We start from the raw sequence: 22,700 nt of genomic DNA on the forward strand, positions 1-22,700 counted from the left end.
GAAAGGTTAGGAGAGAAACCAATTATAATAAAAATTAGTAGGTAAATAAAATTGATAATTAAATAAAAGTAACCACTATTTTTGTCACTTCTTGCACAAATGGGTTTTTTGAAAAACTTTTTTTTTATCTTGGAATATTTTTTTTTATTTCATGAAATAATATTAGTATACATGCATCAGATTGTAATATTTTTATTTAAATTTGCTTTTAACATTGTTATTTTAATTTAAATTTAATGTCTTTAATTTTTTTTATTTTTCTTCAGCGATAAAGAACTGGCATTTTTTTTCATTTTTATAATATACATTTTCATTATTTACATAATATATATTTCTTACATATTATATTCTGTAAACAGTGTTGTGGCAGCGGATGTCCAATACCATGCGATTTTGCTTATAAGAAATAATATTATAAACGGTGTGTGTGAAGAAAAACGGTATTAGGGTTAGGTAGGAATCTGGGGGTCAGTGTGTCCAGGAGTGACGGATGTAAGAATCCATCCCTCCCACTTCGGTGCAAGGCGATGTTCTGAGAGTCCTGCTGGAGCGGTCACAAGGTCTCCCCTGCCAGTCTCTCCCAATCCGGCCTGGCATGCAGTTGGTGGGCAGGCCCATCTGTCGCCAAAACCCGGAAAAACGTCATCCCATGAACCCAGGCACCCCTGCTAAGTCACCAATCAAGCGAACCACTTGAAGCGACCTATGGCAGAGGTTTTTATCTGTAGTAAGATTAAAGCCTTTCTTTTTTAGAGCTCTTATGATCGGTGGTCTATTTCTTTTAAAAATTGTACATATTAGTATTGCAGTGCGACGCCTTTGTGTTTTGGACTATGAGGGACTGCCACTCATCCATTCCCCTGCAGTGAACCATAGAAAAAACAGTTTTGTTAGTTGAGTATGAGACTTGATGGTGTCCTCCATGAATCGATGTATCTTCTTTAGAATTAAATCGAGCAATACACTCAAGAATTGCCCTTTGTTTTCTTCTTCCAGAGTTTAATTTTCTAAAGATAGGTATAGGTAGTTATTTAGGCATCACCAGTCTTTCGCCAATGTAGTTCCTAGTCATTACCCCTCCCTAGTGATGCCATTAGTTTATTGCCCCTATTCATTGTAGTTTACTTATATTTAAGCCCATATGAGTTATCTATCAGTGATCCAATATGCCTAATAATAAAACACAAATAAACAATATTGGACTTCTTTATTCAACAGAATCATTATTCATTTATTCTCATACTCACAACTACTGGTAAAAACTCATCCAAAATTTATAATTTTATGTAAATGCTTGTATAAAATGTATAATAATTATGTACTAGATATATAATTTATTAAAAAAAACTATCTGGGCACAAGGAAAATATCAAAAAAAATTAAACATTGATGTTTGGTTTTACAATAATCATATTCATAATATAAATTTATTATTGCTAAACGAGTGTTTGAAAATGTACTCGCAAAATTCAAATGAAAAATGATTTAAATCTGTAATGTTTTGACTAACATCAACTATGGCTGAACAGTATGGCCCAAAAATATTGAAAGAATATCATCAAATTCTTAATTTTCTAGAAATAAGTAGGCAGGTTTTCCAGTCACAAATTTTCAACAAATCCTCAATATTTGATTTCCATCAAACCATAATTCCATAATTGAATTGACTAAAATGCAAAATTTGTGTCATCCTTTTCACGGAATATTGGAATGTCACAATCATCTATCCATGAGACGGTCTAAATGATTAATTTTTATCGCACTTCAAAATTATATAATAGTGTACAAAATTGTTATATTAATGTAGGTATTTCATATCCTAAAGATTATCTTATAATATTAGTTAATTATTACAAAACAGCACAGCCTTATCAAAACTAATACAATAACAGTTAAATATGTCTTACAAAGTACTTACTTTAGAATTAAACTAACAATAATTGTTTAAATAATATGGAAAAGTTAGGAGAAGACAACATAATAATTTGTGTATGATAAAAGTAGGTAGATACTGCGATAACACATTCACATGATAATTTTTCAAATGGTATAAAATATTGAATGAAATGCGGCAACTTTCATATTTTTCAGTTTCAAAATAATGATTAAACCCTTTGCATGCATACTTTTATGCTTCTAGAGAAAACCGCGCGAGTACCTACTCAGAAAGAATAGTAAATTATAAAGGTAGATTTTACTGTTACAAACAAATAATCAAACGGTTTCTAGCAAGAAACAGTATTCTTCTTTTGCATACCACGGCAGAACTGGTCAACACGGACTATATTACCTATAATGTAATACATTCCACTCTTATTTCTTGACTTGCTCTATTTCTCACATTACATAATATCATCATTTCATCTCAGTTCATACACAGATTCTTCAAAGTGAAATCTTCTATTTCAGTAACATATTTTCTAATTTCATAATTATCCCATTACATAATGTAATAAAATATTAAAGGTATAATTAAGAAAATGATACACAAAAATGTGGTTATATAATATAAATTACATATTATAAACATAGTCAATTGGTTATTTCTTATAATCAAATTTTCTAAATGAGATCTGTAGATGATAACAAAAGTTCATTGGAAGAATCTTGAAATAAAAAATTTTGAAAGTTTTATATACATCCGTGTATTTTTTAAATGAACAATAAACAGGCATATAGGTAATGCATCAAAATTTGTTAAAACGATTTTTTAGTTTTCTTTGAGAATGAAGAATTTTCAATTATTACAATGAAAGCATTCTTTTTAAATTTCAATAAACGCTAGCAGTCTTTTGACTCACTTTAATGGTCAAAATATTTGAAAAAAAGCCCTGATTGATTCAGCTCTTGATATCAACTAATTACGCAAATTAAGTGATTCTTCAACTGATTCTAGATGCACAATTCGAACATGTATTTACTTAATAATAATGAAATAAGTATTAATACTTTCTTTGATAAGCTGTTTTTTCATCAGTTGACATAGCGTTAAAATTGCAAAAGATTTGATTTGATTCGTAATGGTTAGTGGTCAGCAACATAATGAAGTTGCTTAAATTGTTGCTTATATGGAGTTGTTTATAAACCATGAATATATATATTTATTCTAAAATGTTCACTATCCTTTTACAGTGAAAACATGCATACATTAAGAAATTAAAATATGCTGTCATTCATTTTAACAATGTGCTATAAAATGGCACTTCAATTACATAATAATATTTATGGCAGCTAGACTACATGCTTAGGTACTATTTTTTTAAATAATATCCTCATAGCAGCAAAAATAATATGTTTTGTTACCTGTTATTGCAGGAGATCAGGCAACCCATTGTTTGAAAAGTATGGCTGTTAAATTACAAGTTTTTTACTAAGTATGTAATACAAATTTTAACACTATGTCATATAGCAAGACCACTGAAAAAACATTTTACTTTTTTCATAAAGATGTTTCGTAACAAAAGTTAGTTGGAGCTTATAATGAATTCTGGTAGATAAAGTTTTATAAATATGAATTGTATATCTAAAGACTAGTATTCACATACGGATATGTTCGGCCGAGCATGATGTCACAGGAGCATTTCTGTACATGTGGATAAATCTGTCCGGCAGACAAGCTTACAGAAATGCACATCGCTCGGCCTGTGAGGTCATGCTCACCCGTGAATACTAGGCTTATTATTTACGTTCAATAAACATAGTTTAGGATTGATATTGAAACAATTCTCTAAGTATTACATTTTCACTTTTGCAGTATGAATTATTATTAATGCATTTGGTAAAATCCAACTTTATGGTAATTCTGTGATATAATCAATAATCAAACACACTAAATGCAAAAACAAACTTGAGTATAATATTGGTAAATTGAAGCAATATTGGTATCATTGCTCTGAACACAGCAGCTTTGGTGACTTCACTTTTAGTTGCAATGACTTCAGGATAACTTCCTAATTTTATGAACACAATTTGTTGATTTTTCTCTTAAAAAACTTCACTGTCACAACACTATGTACTTTCATTCCACCGTTGAAAACAACACAAATTGTTATTACATTGTCACTCTCGTAACAGATATTGTTTATGGTTTCAATTACAAATTCTCCCTGTTTATGCTTTCTAAAAAATGTCCATTTCCATTTCCATATATATTTAAGTAAAATGTATTAACATTTGAACTAGAACTTTATCATCACTTTATCAAGTAAGTCATATTCTCAGCATTACAAAACGTCTTAACATTATTTATAATTTAAAATATTGTCTATCACTTAAAAGAGGCATGGTTACATTAAACTAAAGTCTATCGATTAGGAAAATATATTTAAAAATTTACATGAGATGCGGTGTTCTATAATTATAATAAAAGCTGAGTTGTAAATGCATACGAGCCATATAAAATGCTAAAAAAAATAATACATGGTTCAACTTTATTAAACGTTGTCAGTAATACCATCGATCGGTGTAGAAATCAATGGCGACATCTTAAGACAATGTATCCCGCTAGCCGGAAGGCAAACAGGAAAAAAACCAAAGCCGTGGAGTTCAGCCAAAGCGGAGTGGCACATCCTCCTGCATCCAGAATTTCTTGTGGCGGAACATAGGTCCCATTCACACAACCCGGAAACTGAGATGGAGTGGCACAGCTGAAAAAATAAACAGTCGATAAAGAAATTAGGTTAGGTACTTTCTGATAATATTTTTGCTTTGTATTTGAAAGTGTTCCAATTTGAAAGATTAATGGACCAGAGCAAAGGTGTTGATTTCGACAGATGAATTATTGGCGGGAAAACAAATTTCAGGAACAAAAATAAACACTTTTTAAGAATACTTACGTAATTGGTTCTCCCATTTCAAACTCCAAGATTTGCATATTTTGGTATGCGTAATGAATCATTGAAGTATATCGCACCCACTGCAGCCACCATGGAAACCGTGTTGCCAGATATCCTAAAAACAGAATGTATATAACCATGTGCAAAATATTATTATGAGTGGAGTGAATAGAAACAAAGGTATTTCAGCATGTTCCAATTAATAATGCAAATCATAAACATGTCACTTTTCAAGAGGGAATATTGTTGTTTATTGTTTATTGTTGTTGTTATACGCCCATAGGGGCTTTTACATAGATTATAAATAAGTTTTACATAAGTTATCGAGTTAGAATTTATACTAAGAGTTATAAAAGTGAAGAATTTTAAAAAAATATACAAGTAGTTTTTGAAGAATATGGCGTAAAGAAACATTTTAAACAACATAATATTTAACAATAACAAAGAACAAAATATAATATAAAACATTACAATAACATATCTAATCGTTAAATCTATTACAATAATTTGTATGATTCCACAAAGTGTTGGTTTAATTTGAATTTAAGATTATAAAGGGAATCATGGAATATATCTATAATACCACCAAACTTGTTGCCCAAATCATGCATCCTATTGGTAAGTGAGTTTGACTGATAGTTGGTTTTATATGTGTCGCAAAAGAATGTTGTATTTTGTCTAGTATTTCTTGTCGGTACATAGAGTTTAATAGCAGCAACGATGGCAGGGCTGTCAATAAGGTTGTTCATGACTCTGTATAATAAAATTAGGTCTGAAATGGTTCTTCTGTCAGACAGCGTAATTAAATTAAGTCCATTCATCAAATTTACATAATTAATGTACGTTTAAATATAATAAATTTTCTAATTTACCTCCAAACAACTGGGTTGCCAGCGTGTAGAGTGCACTGACAGTTATGGCAAGGTTGAGATCCATGCAAATGGCTCCCAGAAACAAGCCGGCTGATTGGGCGACCAGGGCAGCCAATAGGAGTGCCCCAAGCATGGCTAGGAACAAAGCTGCAGATGGGGTACCAGCTGCCAGTAAAGGGTAACTCAGCGCGTGGTAAGCAGCTGGCAGCGCTATAGTCAGCGGTAACTCTCCCACCATCTTTGCGAGGTAATATGCCGAGAGGCGATATGTTCCCGCTCGACGTTCTTTGGTGACTACTTCACGTTCTGCGGGAACTGAAAGAAATTAATCTTCATTAGGTTTTATTTATATTTTAAAGCTTATCCTGAATAATTTTCTAGTTCATACCTTTTAAAATTAATTTTTACTGGGAATTAACCAGTTCTAAGAGGACATAGGAAACCAGAGATTACATATCAAATTAATTTTAATTTCAAGAGAAATTGACACTTCTCTCTAATGTTACATATATTGCATCAGTTTTCTTGAAATGAATGATATAATTAAACTAAATTCTATCATAAGTTTGGAATCAAAATGTCCCATTTCATCATTAGGCATTTAGAGATCACTTTTTTTAATGCTAAGTGAGCCTAGCAAGGTATTTGGCATCCTGCTTTACCGGATCCCATATATAATCTTACATAAAATATAGATTACTCACAGCTGCTCAATGCCCCAAATAGCGCAAACAGCATCCAATAGGTCTGGGAGAAGAACATCCAGCCCTGCAGGTCGTGGAGGGAGGCCTCCTCACGAGGGAGTCGGAACCAGAGCGCTCCGGCCATCAGGGCCAGCCCTCCGGTCTGCATCCAGTTCAGCCAGGAGAGCATCCTGGGCCGAGATTCTCTGAAGTTTCTGGAACTTAGAACCTGGAAAGGGAATACACAATATTAAGAAAGATATTATATCTTTTGTGGAACTGGGGAATTTGTGACAGACAAAACTCTTCCATTCCATTGAGTCAATTTTAAGGTTAACTGAGAAAGTAAAACATGTTGTTATTGTACCTTAAACTGAGTGAAGAAACTGGTGGCGTATGGTGAGGGGAGGGGATCATGGTCGTAGTCGGTGGCTGAACTGGCATGAGATCCTGTTTCCAGCCATACGAGGGGGGCGTCTGCTGCAAAGACAAATAAACAAAACATAAATTAGTACCAAAAAAAACTAACTCTTTTTAAACCTTACATTATTACACCATGTGAGACGGCAGAACACCAAAGATTAAGCTTAGATATTGGGTTATATCCATTTGCTTACGCGGATTTTTATTTGAGCACACGTTAATACATATTTGAACCTTTTTTGTTGGTGCTTAATAAATACACGGTGTCCGGGGTAAAGTGCGCTAACTTCGGGAGGTGATTCTGCATGAAGGTAGAAGTAAAAAAGAAGAACAACTTTTTCGAAATTCCAATGTTTATTTTCCCATACAAAAATATTTTTCCATCGAAGAATATTTATTTTCCCATAATTCAACTTTTTAACCTAAAACCTACCTTAAAACAATGGAATTTCTAATAAAGTTATAAATCTATTTTACTTCTAAAATTATTTAGGATCACCCTCCGAAGTTAGGCCAATTTACCCGGGAATTTTCCCCTCAAAATGTGACCTGTTCAAATTAGAAATGGTCGTTATTTTTTTGAATTTTAGTTATTTTTTTTTTTTTATATTAACTCCACACAGGAGGCCTTGAAGAAAATAATTTCCCTCAGGGCCTATGTCATCTTTGGGGATGCTGTGTGGAGGGTCTTTTTGTGGAGAGGAAGGAGTGAACATGGGTCTTGAAGAGTCCCATGTTGTAGGAGGGAGGAAACACAGAGGCCGGCAGTTCGTTCCACAGCCGAGCTGTTAAACTTAAGAACGAATCGTAGAAGCGACCCGTTCTCATGTGACAAATGTCAACCGTGTACAAATGTTAAGCGCGCGTTTGGCGTGTATCCCGACTACGCACCGGTGCCGAAGGGATCAATGACGCTAGTTCCTCAGAGCATCTTCCATTGTAATACCGATAGAACAAGGACAGCATACCTACCTGACGCCTGTGCTCTAAAGATTGCAGTCCGTTTGTTAAGATTGGGGAATCTATCAAACGGACCGCCCGTTTTTGCACAGAGTCAAGGGTTTTTTTCAGGTATTTAGGGGCTCCGGACCAGAGATGGCTGCCAAATTCGACAGTAGGGCGCACTTGCGATTTGTACAGGGTCAGCAGTTGTGTACTATTAAAGTATCTGCGGGCCCTGTACAGTACGCCCAGCTTCTGAGAGGCTAACTTTACTCTGGCTTCGATGGAGCCCCCGTACCTGAGCTGGTCACTTATAGTTACACCAAGCATATCAATGGAAAGCCTGTTCGGAAGATTGCTTCGTTGAAGGAGACTAGATTATCATTTGGATCCCTTTTAGACGTAATCAGACAGGATTGGGTCTTTGTAACATTAAATTCGACGAGATTATTTTTACCCCAAGAGGAAATACTCTCGAGATAACCGTCCATTCTCTGCTTCAAAGCCCTCCGAGCCGTTGGAGTTTGTGTGCCCTTTGGGGGCTTGTCAAACAAAAAGCTATCATGAACTGTACTGTCATCCGCGTAACAATGAATCGGTGCACATGTCAAAAGGTCATTGATGTGCAACAAAAACAAAGTCGGAGACAGAACCGATCCCTGTGGGACGCCAGCATTTATGGAGTGCGAGGAAGAGGTGAAACCGTCAGCAACCGCCTGAATCGACCTATCCCTTAAAAAGTCTGCAATCCACGTACACAGGGATGCGGGAAGTCCGTAAGAAGGCAATTTGTTGACAAGTCCGTTAGTCCGTTAAGACGTTCCAGGCACCGCCCCCAAACATGCGTAACATACGCGAGAAGATCACCGCACGAGCGGTTCCGCCGGAATCCGTAGGTATTGACGGTCGTTGATAATTTTGTTCTTCTTGAGGTATGTGAGCAGTTTGTCGTTGATCACACGTTCCATCACTTTGGATAGAACTGATGTGATCGCTATGGGGCGGTAGTTGGCCGGGTTAGAGCGGTCACCTTTCTCGGGAATAGGGTGAATGACCGCTTAGTTAGGCAGTGTTAGTGCATATTTTGGGGTTGATGGTGCATAATATAATCCTATATCTAATTATGACCAAGAGGCAGAGGCGGATTTGCCCTTAGGCCTATGTAGGCCCGGGCCTAGGGCGGCCAGATATTAGGGGCGGCCAATCGTGACAAAAAAGTCACAGATGATAACAAGAAATTACTTCCTAAGTACCTAAATATTCTACGTAGGAAATAGCGATATGCAAGAGCGTGTTCACACACAGCACACAGCGCGCCCCCACGCCCCGCAGCCGCCCTCGCCACACGTATTTCCAATCCCTACCGTGATTCAGTTGCGCTAGTGACTGAACCGCGTTAGGTATTGTTATGCATAATAGCGTGTTCACACACAAAGCTATAATATGCGTGGGATGCAGAGACGCCAAGACCTGGACAAATCTCACCCCATGAACCATGAATGATAATGGCAGGAAAATTAAAACGGTTTCGACCCTAGGAACTTACTGAAAAGTTTGGATACTCGTGGTCAATATGATGGGTACTGAGAAAGGGGCGGCTACATGGTCTGGGGCCTAGGGCGGCCAAGACTGCAAATCCGCCTCTGCCAAGAGGGTAACACAATGATTTAAGATCAATAATCAGACCACGGAAAAAGAATCCTGACTTCTCGGAATCAAATTGTATTGTAGAAAGGAGAGACACGTTAAACAACAATTCAACTCTTTGTGGAGGTCTTTCGCAGGGGTGATATTTGTCAATATAAAAGAGTCGTGTGACTTACAGGGTGATGACAAGTCGTCTTTGCAGGGGTGGTGCAGCAGATGGTGATGGTGCTGGTCCAACAGGTGGTCGGTATGGTTGTCTGAGGCAGTGGCGGCCACCAGGCGGTCGCGCACCTCCGAGGAACTCTTTACTTGCTCCACTGCAATCAATTGTTGAAATAAACCAATTAGATTGAGTGTTTTTATATGGGTGTTTCTCTATTACTGACTGAAATAACCTTCAATAATAATCTTCACCTGATTAAGGCCTCAATTAATCCTACTTACTTATTTATTATTTATGAAGATTTGTAGCATAATTCTGGTTATTATTGACTTGTTTAGAAGTAAATACCATAAATTATTTAGAATAAAATGGTACATCTCGTGAGCAACAGTGTTTACCAGTAAAAAATAGAAAATCTCACAAAGAAATAAAAATATCCCCAGAAATACGAAAAACTCCTATATTGTTCAATATAAATAACGATATTTATGATAATAATAAGATTTTACGCCAATAGATTTCATTTCATTTGATAAAAAATTCCCTTTCTCCCTGATACTATCTGTTTCTCCATAGATCTGGGGAGAAATCCTTCTGGCAAAGTTGGTTTCAAATTTCAAACGACCATAAACAGACCAGTACAAAACCTTAATTCGAAAAAAATATTAAAATAGCTAAGTAGGTACAGGTAAATCATTTTAGAGAAGACATGTTTGAATGTATTTGTGCAAAAATAAATCGAAAGTTTTTGAGAAAATTTGGGAATATCATTAAAATAATTTTAACCACTCATGTCACTTAGTACTATATAAACTTAATTAAGGACATCATATTTTCATGTTTGCCAATTAGATAGAAATTAAATGATTTTTTTAATATTTAATTTACTTCATAATATCTTTCATTGGTTATAAGTTTTTCGCAAGATTTTTGACAAGACAAGGTAAATAAATGTATGGTGGACTTACGTATGAAATCTGCAGGGTTGTAATGAGGTAACATCTGCAGGCCCAATCCACTGAAGAAATCGACTACTTTATTCACGTCACCGAAGTAGGCAGTTTGACCGTTGCACAGCAAAAGAAGGCTATAATAGAAGCAAAACATAAATAAAAAATCAAAAGATTAAAAATAAAAATCGAAAAATTTCTAGATCAATATTCTATCTTTTTGATGTTCTAATATTTCCATTTATTTTATCAGTTATTTCCATTATGGAACTTTTGAATCAGTAAAACATGACGCCTTATTTATTTTATCAGTTATTTCCATCATGGAACTTTTGAATCAGTAAAACATGACGCCTTATTTATTTTATCAGTTATTTCCATCATGGAGCTTTTGAATCAGTAAAACATGACGCCTTATTTATTTTATCAGTTATTTCCATCATGGAGCTTTTGAATCAGTAAAACATGACGCCTTATTTATTTTATCAGTTATTTCCATCATGGAGCTTTTGGATCAGTAAAACATGACGCCTTATTTATTTTATCAGTTATTTCCATCATGGAGCTTTTGAATCAGTAAAACATGACGCCTTATTTATTTTATCAGTTATTTCCATCATGGAACTTTTGAATTAGTAAGACATGACGCCTTATTTATTTTATCAGTTATTTCCATCATGGAGCTTTTGAATCAGTAAAACATGACGCCTTATTTATTTTATCAGTTATTTCCATCATGGAACTTTTGAATTAGTAAGACATGACGCCTTATTTATTTTATCAGTTATTTCCATCATGGAGCTTTTGAATCAGTAAAACATGACGCCTTATTTATTTTATCAGTTATTTCCATCATGGAGCTTTTGAATCAGTAAAACATGACGCCTTATTTATTTTATCAGTTATTTCCATCATGGAACTTTTGAATCAGTAAGACATGACGCCTTATTTATTTTATCAGTTATTTCCATCATGGAACTTTTGAATCAGTAAGACATGACGCCTTATTTCTCAATTCAAACGAATGTTTTGAATAAACTGTCATCTATCTTATATATCTATCTGTATCTATTTATTTTAAGTTGAGTGTCTGTGGCGGGCAGCGTGGAATTGATTTAAATACAATAAAATGTACAGTTTTTTCCGAGATTGTTGAAATTTTGCACACTTGACCTTCAAAACATTGAAATAAGCTTATCTATGTAAGACGATTATGACATATTCACAAATTAATGGAAAAAAAATTTCAATAAAAAAATAATCAGTGTTATAAAAACAATAAATATTTTTTATTTAAATTATATAATTATTTTTACAGTAATGCCTAACAAATTCTTATTTACGATATTTTTGTTTTAGTATATGTCTTACTTTCAGTGTACATACGTTGTATCCTGTTGTAGGAACTTTTGGTTCCGACACGTATTGTATGTACATAGAATTAGTTTTATTAAAACAGTACTTTAAACAAACTTAATTATTTTCATTGAATTAAAATGATGCCAAAAAGTGATTCGTCAACATTATATATTTTTTTAAATATATATAGAATACATTGTCTTAGGGCATGCACACAACTCTTCAGCCTTTTTGAAGTGCGTACCATGGCCACAATATGGCGTCGTAAAAAAATGATATCGATCTTCTCTTAACTTATCATGAAAGTAAGTGAATACTTACGAGTCAAACATGTGGAAAATCTGACTGGAGGGCTGGTGCACTGTGAGAATAATGGTTTTCCTCTCCCGGGCCGCGTAGTTCCTCAAACTGGACACCAGAGAGAAGGCAGCTGCCGAGTCGAGTCCTGACGTGGGTTCCTGATAAAAAAATAATATGCCATTTTAATATTTAACATCATACAGTTGATATGTTAGTTCTGCCACTGAGAGCTCCATTGTAACTCTTATAACCAATAATTCTGTTACATTCGTCGCTTATGAGACAAATGGAGTTCTTCACCACCTAGGATTCTTGCTGCAGAGTCTCCATCTTCTATCTTCATGTCACCTGTTCCTGTTCTTCATTTTACTTTACTTTATTTTGGTAATATTTTTAATTTTTGTAATACCTGCATCAACTGTAAAGCGCCCCTGAGGTGATAACTCACAAAAGCGGCGCTATAAAAATTGTCCAATATTATTATTAGGTACTACAACGAGGCCAACAGCGGTATGCCTAAAATACAATTACAAGTTCTGGTTACCCATTTTTTAAAAAGGGAAACAAGATTGTCAAAACAATTCAAGCGTTCGGTGTTCATGTTTGTAAAAAAAGAACTGCACTTCGTATCAGTTAATTACAACGAGAAATAACAATTTCATTCCATTTCCTGATAAACTTTTAGTAAAATCCTAATATATCGGAACACGTGTTCATGCACCAGAATTTGCCATGATAATATATAATGACGAAATGCGAAAATATTATGATTTTTCTGAACATAATACATTTCTCTTTTACTAAAAGTTTAACAGGAAATCTATCAATTCATTATTTAAGGGCCTGTTCTCCCGTTTTTAATCGGATTACGAATAATTTGAAGAGATTCTTAATAAATTAGCAATACTATCATTAATAACAACACTAGCACTATTCTCGGCGCCAAATGTTCACTATGAGACAGTTTTCTTACGATTTGACACATCAAAAGTGGGTTATTTGATTAATTTCTTCTATAAAAAAAACAAACCAAAAACCTAAGAACCTTTTGTGTAAAGTAGGTTCTTAGTTTAAATTTAAGTAATAAAAGAACAAAAAACTAGCCTAAGAATCGATTCTAGTGGTTTAAAAATATTTTCTGCGTACTGGATGAGGCGCGCATCTGCATATTTACAAATCTGTTACCTACCTGAGCATCATTCGTTTTTTTACATTTAGATTAATATAATTTTTTTTTAAAATCTCTATAACTATATGGCAAAACAAGTAAGTCTCATCGTCGTACTAACAAGCCCGCAACACAGATTATTCATTCCGAAGTGATCGATCGAAGAACGTTTCGAAATATCAAAAATTCGGTAAACTTGTCAAATTCCGCTGCATGCAAAGGAATTTAATTTCAACTTAAATATCGAATAGAGACAACTATTTAATTCGTGGGTTTAAGTAAACACGCACAATATAGGTTTTTGGGGTTTAGTTTAGGTTTATTTTATTAATTTGTGCGTATTTCCTAACCTTCAAACTTAACTTTAATTGAGAAAAAATAGAACTTTAATGCATCTTTTACCATTATTACATTTTACAATTAAGTTGAAACCAAGTGCTGTCTATAATTTTTTCGTATTAAGCGTGAAGACAAGATTAATAAAAATTCTTTCGAAATTCGAGACGTCTGAAAGATTTTTATGGGAAAGACAGCAACGATTTTGTGCCCTCATGGGTTGTGAAAAAATAGAAATAAAAATCGTAGAAATATCATCAGAAAGTTTTATCAAATCCCGGGAAATAAACGAATAAATAAGTGGATACTAATTAATGTGACAACCTTTATTTATATTTCCCGCGAGCTCTAAGACACGTCTCTTTTCTTGAGAAATCGATGAATGGAAATAATTTCATAAATTTTTAAAATTTATTATTCGACAACGTTTTTAAGTGCCAAGATAAAGTCCATGCAAGTGAATAAATAGCACAATCTTTTATAGCAACCCAGACACAATTTATGTCTCCGCTCCGCGCTAGTCACTGCACGCGGTTGCCGGGACATTTACATTTTAAATAGATAATTATTATTTACATCGGCCGTAATTTTCAAGGTTTCTCGACCCTACTTATCTATATATATGAGAATATGGGTATTTGGATCTATGAATTTCTGGCTTACTGGTTCACCCGCATTCGTGACCAGTTCCGCATTGTCCCGGCTGCTTTTTATACCATCAGAAAGTGTTCATGTTCGATCGATCGTAAATGCACCTCGTGAATAGTAAATATTGCGTGCTTCTAATCAATTCTTCCGTATTCTTCCTAGAATTATCCCAATAATGTTGATGTTTCTCATTATTGTTGTACTAGCTGAATCCTGTCACGCGTTGCTGTGGCGCAGTCTGTCTGTTTAGATAGAGAAACAATAGTGCCTGTTGCTTTCACGTACAACATCTATATGTATAATATAGGTATATAAAAACACACGCGTATTCGAATGCAATGTTTTGTCAAAATTTCTTCGGTGAAGAAAAGAACTTTAGAAGATTTAAGATTTTGAACTAACGAATATTTACATTTTCATTTATACAGATGACTGTATAAAACTGCTCTCTCAGTTTACATTATAATAATTTAGTAATAAAAAATTGCAGTCACAATTTGCATGTATTAAATTTGAAGACAGTAGAGTTTATTGCATAAACTGTCATATCCCATGACCACAACCAAAATAATAAAACGTCAGTGGTTACTCAACGGCAAATGACAAAACCAGCCCCAATCTTCCGTATTAAGTCCGCATTATTATATAAAGGGTTCAATTTCAACTTCATTGCACAATAAACATATGCAGCCATCTTATTAAGTAATAAGCCCAGGACCAATCTCCTCGTCTGTCTCTTTGGGCTCAATTGGACCTGAAAAGGGTCGCAAAGTGCGATGGTTAGTTGACAACAATCGCTGCAAGAGATCATCAACTGACCAATTTGATCTGATAACGAATAACAACCAATCCGTTGCCCCTAAAATGTGATCTCATTTGTTATGTAGGTAATCATTTTATCATAACAACTGTTTCAACATTCAAGTACTTACTTAAAAATACCTTTATATAAATATTTGATACCTAGCACTTTAATATCTACAAGCATAAAATAAAAAATTAAAACATCTTTTATAATGCACTTTTTTAACAAGAGTTACCCATCTACGTTCTTATCACTATCAATTGAATTTCCCCTTTTTCATTAGATAGGCTGACCGTGTCAAATTTATTAATGTTGCGAGTTATTATGTACCTAATGTAAATTAATAGTTATAAAACTTAGTTGTATGTCTCTAGTTATAAATCTTATACGCAAGTCACTAGTAATAATAGCTGTAAGTTATTAGTTATAAATGATACCCAAGTTAAAAGTTAATAAATTAAATTGTAAAATGCCCTTGAGATTATTTTCCCACGAAAACGGCGCTGTATGTTAATTTATATCCAAAAATTATAATAATTAATAACTCTTCATAAATATGATATATTAACAGAATGGCTTCAATCTATGACAGGTCGAAACCCGTTCTGTCGAAAATAATCAAGCAGAAAATAGTAATACTGAATTTAATTACTTTAATCCTAGTAGTATTGGAATTCCCACTCGAATTGACATTGAATATATATGTTTTAGTTTACTAGTAAAAGTTGCACTAAATTGGCTGATATTTCCCTAAAATTATAAAATAAATTAAATGAGTACGTACCTAAAGCAAAACCTGAAATATGCTGAATAGTTTAGTTGAGAAACTGTTCATCTCTGTCTTAAATCCAAGAGGCGTATCTTTATCTTTAATGTGGTGAATGCAAAGAATCGCAAAAAATCTATTTCCATTAATCAGTACTATTTAATTAAAATAATATTTACGTCTAGCAGCATGAGCGCCGGGTCAGTGAGCAGCTCGCAGGCGATGTTGGCTCTCTTCTTCTCCCCGCCAGACAGGCCCCTCCTCACCCCGTCTCCCACCCTGGTCTCCGCGCAGGACCCCAACTCCAACACCCTGATGATGTGCTCCACGTGCACCCGACGGTCCTCGGCTGTCAGGTGCTCTGGTAACCTGCAACAATAATAAAAAAAATCGATTATTAACAGGGACACAACAATCTGATACAACTGGAACATAAAAATCTATGTTTGAAACAGACAACCAGCAATTGGAACAAAACAACCAATTTTAGAAACAACTAACACGGACCCGTGATAAATCATGGATAGTCTGAATTATCGACAAATCAGTTTAATTTTTGATGATGGCAATTAAAATAACTTTCTGTTAAAATATTATATTACATGTAGGTACTTTATCGCTTGTCTGAGATCTTCGAACACTTTTAGAAAAAAGCAAACCCGAGTTCTAGAATTCGTTGAACGGGAGCTACAGATAGATACACAATGCGGAGTCACAACCGAAATTAGTATTTTTAATAGTAAAATTAAAATAAATAATTAATAGTAGGTACCATATAATCAGTAACAAGAACAAAACCATCAATAGCTGGAACAAAATCTTCGGTAACGGAGAAAAATCTTCAATAACAGTTACAAAACAATAATTTATAAACACTGCTACGAAAACCCTGTGGAACGCCCGATGTTATGTTGATAAACTTAAAAAAATGATATTGATTACGATTACTAATACAGTTACTAATATGTATATCACAAAATCCATCTAAGCAGGTCCCCGTGTAGTCGAACGCGCTCATTTATCAGAATGGAAGGCTTTTGAGAAGTCTGTGTACATTGTACATCGTATTGACCTGCTCCCTTTCGTCCATTTTAGTTTGTATAGTCGGGTATTACTGATCATTAGTGATCATAAAAGATTTTTTTCAAAAACTTTACTTGGATTGGTGGTCGAGAGATGGGCCGATATTTTTTGACGACGTGTTTGACAACTTTTTTTAAATGTGGGCGTTGTTGGAGGACTTTTTGTAAATTGCACCGGACGACAGATATATTTACTAGTTTTGTTAGTTAGTCTAACCCCGGTCCTTTATTGGTGTCGATAGACGAGAGGTATTTAAAGGTGAATTCTTCATCAAAATTATTTGAGGTTATATCTGAATTGTTAGAAGGATCAGATATGATGTTGGTTTTGGAAGATGATTAGCAAAAACCGATGAAAAGGAGTCCGCAAATTAATCCGTTATCTTCTTACTGTAGTGTGCTTTTCTTGGGCCATGGGTCAGGTATTTGGCACCGTGACTCGATGTCAACCAAATTACTCGTTTTCCTCATTAAAAAGAAGACACGACCACTAAACATATAATTTATACAAACAAGATATTTGCTGTTGACATTAAGGAGATGAGTTATAGTTTGCACAAGCCCTTAGAATAAACTAACGTATCTTCTCACAAGAAAGGAACTTCGAATTTGAAGAAAAACATAATTATTATTTTTTTGGTAAACTAATGTTTAAGACAAAAAAATTTTATGCATAGCACAAAGGGTAACAATTAAAAAAAAATAAGCAAATAAAAACATAATTGTTTTGAAATGGATCCAAAACCAGATCTTAGGTATTCCTTTCGATTTTCCTTCTCAAGTCTCGAGGGGCATAAAAGTGCATTTCTTCGTAAATAACGAAAGTAATACGTTTGTGAAGCAAAAGTTAACTAAGGTTAGTGGAACTATTACATTTTACCGGGAAATAATATGGACGGCGGTTGTAAAGTTTGCAAATATGCTATAAAATATGCTGTGTACACATAAAATCAGAAGACATGAAAGTTGTACTGTGCACCAAATGATTTAATGAAAAAAAAATATTTTTTACATGTTCCGGGGTAATTAAAATATTGTGTCCTGCTGACAGTAAATAATAATGTGAAGACTGGAATACTTGGAAATTTAGAATCTTAGACGAAACGGTTCCATGATAACTCAACACAGTGACAATTCAACACATCTTTAAAAAATACTATAAAAACAAACCTAACCTTCATAACCGATTTAACCAAGTTTTCACTTTTCAGTACTATATCACTTTTTAAAGGTGTGTTGAATTGTCATTTTGATGAGTTATCCGCACGGAGAATAATGAGTATTGTTAATTTATTTAGAATCTCTTCAAATTATTGGTAATCTGGTTAAAAACAGGAATTCAGGCCGTTTCCTGATAAACTTTTAGTAATTTCCTAACATAGAAACGAAAACACGTAATTCTTGTCGTGTTGTACTTTGTTTTGTTTCTTTCTCTCCTTTTCTATCCCCTGTAGGATATGTAATCGACCATAACCTATATTTTTAACAATATATTATTGGGTGAGTACCTTCTTCTAAATTCCTAACTTGGTTTTGTGCTTTTGTGTCTCTTTCTTTTTTTTGTTTGTTCTACTTTACCTCCTTTCTTCTATTTGTGTTCTGTTTTGTATGTGAAATTTATGATAATTTTCTATTTTTGTACTGTTTCATATGTGAAACTTATAATTTTGATATCAAAATACCAATGTAAAATTGTATCTACTAACCCCCATCTATGTCTTGTAAGTTCCTCTCGTCCTACAATGAGTTTTGTTACTTATCGGGATTGCTCTAGCAAGAAATAATAAATAAAAAAAGGAACAAGTGTTCATGCACCTGCTTTTCCTTAATAATATATAATGACAAATGTGAAAATATTACGATTTTTATGAACACATATGAAGATATTCTTAATATTCAGGAACAAATTTTCTTTAACTTATTTTGAAGGTTATACCCATCAATGTAATATATAATTGAAGAAGAAGATTATACTAATAAATCTAAACCAAACATGAAACAGAACAAGACATAGAAAAAATAACGAAATATAAAAGATAAAGATAGATAGATATAAAAATATATTAATAAGATAATTTCACAATATCTTATTATTATATCTTTATTATTATAGGTTTAAGACGCCTGTCCCAATAAAACAAGTGATCCTGGGTTCGATTCCTAGTTGTGACAGTTATCTTTTTATCGTTTTGTGTCTTGTTCTCTTTCATGTTTCCATTAAATTTATTAGTATTATTCAACAATAGATTCTTCATAAATTAACAATACTCATTTTTCTCCGTACGGTCACTAATATTATCAGTGCGTTCTAAACATATGATATTTCTAGTTTCTGCAATAATCTTAGTTTCTACTTATTTCTTTAACCCACACAGCGAACTTTATAAGGTCACTGAGCCGGTTGGAGATGAGAGCTGAGAGCGGACGGGTGCAACGAGCACATGTGCAACACAGGGCAGTGCATTGAGGTGCATCTCGTGTCATGGCTATATTTACAGCCCCCTGGGTCGGTACCCAGGTGGATGGCTGGAGATATTCGTCCCATTACCACCTATTAAACTCAATGAGATAATGCTGCATCATCATCATCTATTGAGTCTGGCGCATTGCACTTTTGATGCGCCGAGATGCATTTTATTATTTCATTACGCAGGATGCACTCGGTTTCCACTTGAGAGAGCAAATCTAAATCGGCCACGAATGTTATAAGAATCAGTTACAGGCTTATAGTATCAGAACACAAAGATAACAATTTCATCGACTCGAATGGTTCTCATTGCAATGTAATGGAATTCTTTTTGGTGTTCGGTTATTTTTTGTTAAAAAAAAGAAAAGAAAAGCTTAGTATCCTATAACTTATTAATTTCTCGTTTTGTCTTTTGATTGAAACTATAAAAATATGTAATTTAATTGAAAAATAATTTTTAAATATCCATCCACGTGGTTTTATAATGTATTCCAATGTGTGAAATTAATATGTGTATTTATTTGAAATTGTGTTTTTGAAAATTGAATTTTTCGAAAAAATTAAAATTTTCCAAATATGGAATTTTCATAATTTGAAAATTATCATAATTTTAATTTTCAAAAGTCCAAAATTGAAAAAGCCAAAATTTTATTTTACAAAATTATACATCAAATTGAAATTTTCCAAAATAGAAATTGTCCAAAATTGAAATTTTACAAATATCGAAATTTCCCAAACTTGAAATTATCCAAAACTAAATATTTTCAAAATTGACATTTTCCAAAATTTGATTTTTTACACATACATTTCATGAAACCTTAACCATATTTTTGCTCTAGTTGAATTAGTATTTTGTAACTGTGTAATGAAAAATAAATAAAGCTGTCCGATAGAAGATTGATAGCTGCTAACATTTTTATTTTTAAAATAATTAATCCTTATTTTAACAATAGCATTGATAAAATAGCATTATTACAATTGATTTTATTTCATGTTCCTAGAGTCACACGAGCTAAAAATATTTTTCACCCGAAAAATTATGACAATACCAATTCGTTTAAAAACTCCCAACACAGCTAAGGTAAACAATATGCAGAAAGTAAGTAAAAAAAATGAGCAGATATTAATAGCACCGAAAGAAATAAATTACAAAAAAGCATTTTACATATTTTTTGAAAATAGTTATTAGTTAACATTATGTTTCCTATTGCCTGATTGTAAATTTGAGTTTAAAATTTGGTATGATTTGAAATTTTTCACGGCCAAAAGTATTATAGTGATTTGTTTATGGGGTACTATGCCGTGTTGCGCTACCTCCTTCTTTAGCCAACGTTTTGGACAGCATTGCAGTGTCCATCATCAGGGCAGATGTGTAATTTGGTTTTCATATAAGTGTGTTTACACTCCATAATTGTTTTGTGAAAAAATATTTCATTTTGTATTAAAGGTACTTGTTCCGTAAATAAATAAATAAATTCGAATTATTTTTTCTCTATCCACTGCTGGGAAGCTTTCTCTCGAAGCTTTACATTTAACATCACGAGAATGCACCACAAAACTACACAACCTCCAAAAAAAGTCACATTTATAAAGGTTTATAATAAACCATGACTATAGACGCTGTGTTACAGGTTACAGGGGTTTTTCATCAACAATATATTTTTGTTTTTCAATATTATGCCATTTTTGATGATAATGATCATATTTGTGCATTAATTGATACCATTAGTAATTTAGAGATCGATTTTTTTAGTCTGGCGCCATCCAACACGACAGTGTTCGTGAGTCTCAAGTTCTGTCTTATCAATCACAGATCTGAGTGGTCCATTTGATTTGGTACCTATCTGCAAAATAGAATCTCTTCGCTTTTTCTAGCTGATAATTTGCAACAGGATCGCTCAATTGGCACTGAAATAAATTGAACATTTGGCATTGTCTGCCAACTTGTTAAAGCTAATTTATTTCGAATTAAATTTCGGCGAATGAATCAAAGTGCATCACATAAATGTTTCCACAGCAAAAATGTGTATAATTGTATAAATAGAAATATAAATTGATGCAATAGGCACAAAGACCTCTCGGACATACATCAAGTTGTTACGTGTTTGCAGTGCGTGGTTCAAATTGATCAAAATTATGTTTCAACGTATTCTGACACGAGTTTCTCTCTCTTCTATTATTATCCTAAAATCAAACCAAGGTCCAGTTATTTCACAGAATTTGAACAATACATCAACGTTAATATTAAATTTCTGTGAAAGTTCTATTCAAATACTGTTACTATTCATTTAAGGGCCAGTTGTTTGGTAATACTCGAATAATAGCAGAACTTGATGAATTAGCTAGTTAAATAAACTAACGTGATCGGCGCATTCTTTAGGGAAAATCCTAAAGTTAAAAACAATTGCTAGCGCAATTAAAAAAAATATAACGCATTTAAGAAAAATGTACCCACCTACCCACCCCAAATTCATTGCAATATAGTATCATTTATGTACTTATATAACCAAGATTAACGAAACAGTTTATAAAAACTAGTACGGCATTTTTTGATGGTTGAATAAGTTTCTACAGGTAATTTCGCGCCGCAGAAAAAAGAGTGGCACTTTCTTTAAAAAATTGACGTGGTTATTAAAAAATAATAAAATACTTAAATCATTTATTCGCAATACCTAGGATACCATACATTTTTAACTGGTTAACTTGATCCATTACTATCCGGGCGAACCACTGGAAGTAAATATCCAAAAATTTAATCCAAACACTGATACAATCTTGAGAATTTATGAATTATAGTTTTGTTATTCAACAATAATCGTTACGGGTTCAATAAGTTACACAATTCTGTCAATTGTCACAAGAAAAATATTTGGCGACCATTTGATAAACAAACAAATTACCTAATATATTGTCGCTTCCCTAATTAACACGGACAGAAGCCGTGGACGCGAATGAGCTAAAAACATAAACAATATTAGGTATACAGAAGTTCATCGAACCATATATTTACACCAAACTTAAAATAAAAATAAAATATACATTTGCATTATTTGAAATCCTGAATATCGGTCGGAAAAGGAGGAATGGAAAATGAAGAATTTGTGACTCTGGCGATAGAGCTTTCGTTTGTTATTTGATATAAGCTAAGCCTCATTCACAACAGGAGTTTATGTGGCGTGATTTTACGTGTAATCTGACAGGAGTTAAAATTCAACGATTTTTTTTATAGACGGATACAAAAATTTGTACCTAAT

At 33.4% G+C, this 22,700-nt stretch overlaps 1 protein-coding gene across 1 annotated transcript in view; it reads right to left on the reverse strand.

Moving 5' to 3' along the window:
* Positions 1-1,324: 1,324 nt before the first annotated feature.
* E23 (ABC transporter G family member E23) overlaps positions 1,325-22,700 on the reverse strand; it is a 139,048-nt gene continuing 117,672 nt past the window's right edge. The window contains exons 3-11 of the mRNA XM_089643191.1: positions 16,077-16,266; positions 12,196-12,332; positions 10,534-10,652; positions 9,579-9,719; positions 6,758-6,870; positions 6,412-6,619; positions 5,708-6,022; positions 4,836-4,950; positions 1,325-4,646 (exon numbers count right to left, since the gene is read on the reverse strand). Coding sequence (XP_089499317.1) covers positions 4,472-4,646; positions 4,836-4,950; positions 5,708-6,022; positions 6,412-6,619; positions 6,758-6,870; positions 9,579-9,719; positions 10,534-10,652; positions 12,196-12,332; positions 16,077-16,266 — 1,513 coding nt within the window. The 3' untranslated portion in view covers positions 1,325-4,471. The remainder of the gene's footprint in view (positions 4,647-4,835; positions 4,951-5,707; positions 6,023-6,411; positions 6,620-6,757; positions 6,871-9,578; positions 9,720-10,533; positions 10,653-12,195; positions 12,333-16,076; positions 16,267-22,700) is intronic.

This window comes from Hesperophylax consimilis, chromosome 1, assembly GCF_061612785.1.
Source record: "Hesperophylax consimilis isolate HC1 chromosome 1, BYU_Hcon_1.0, whole genome shotgun sequence".
NCBI classification, from domain to species: domain Eukaryota; kingdom Metazoa; phylum Arthropoda; class Insecta; order Trichoptera; family Limnephilidae; genus Hesperophylax; species Hesperophylax consimilis.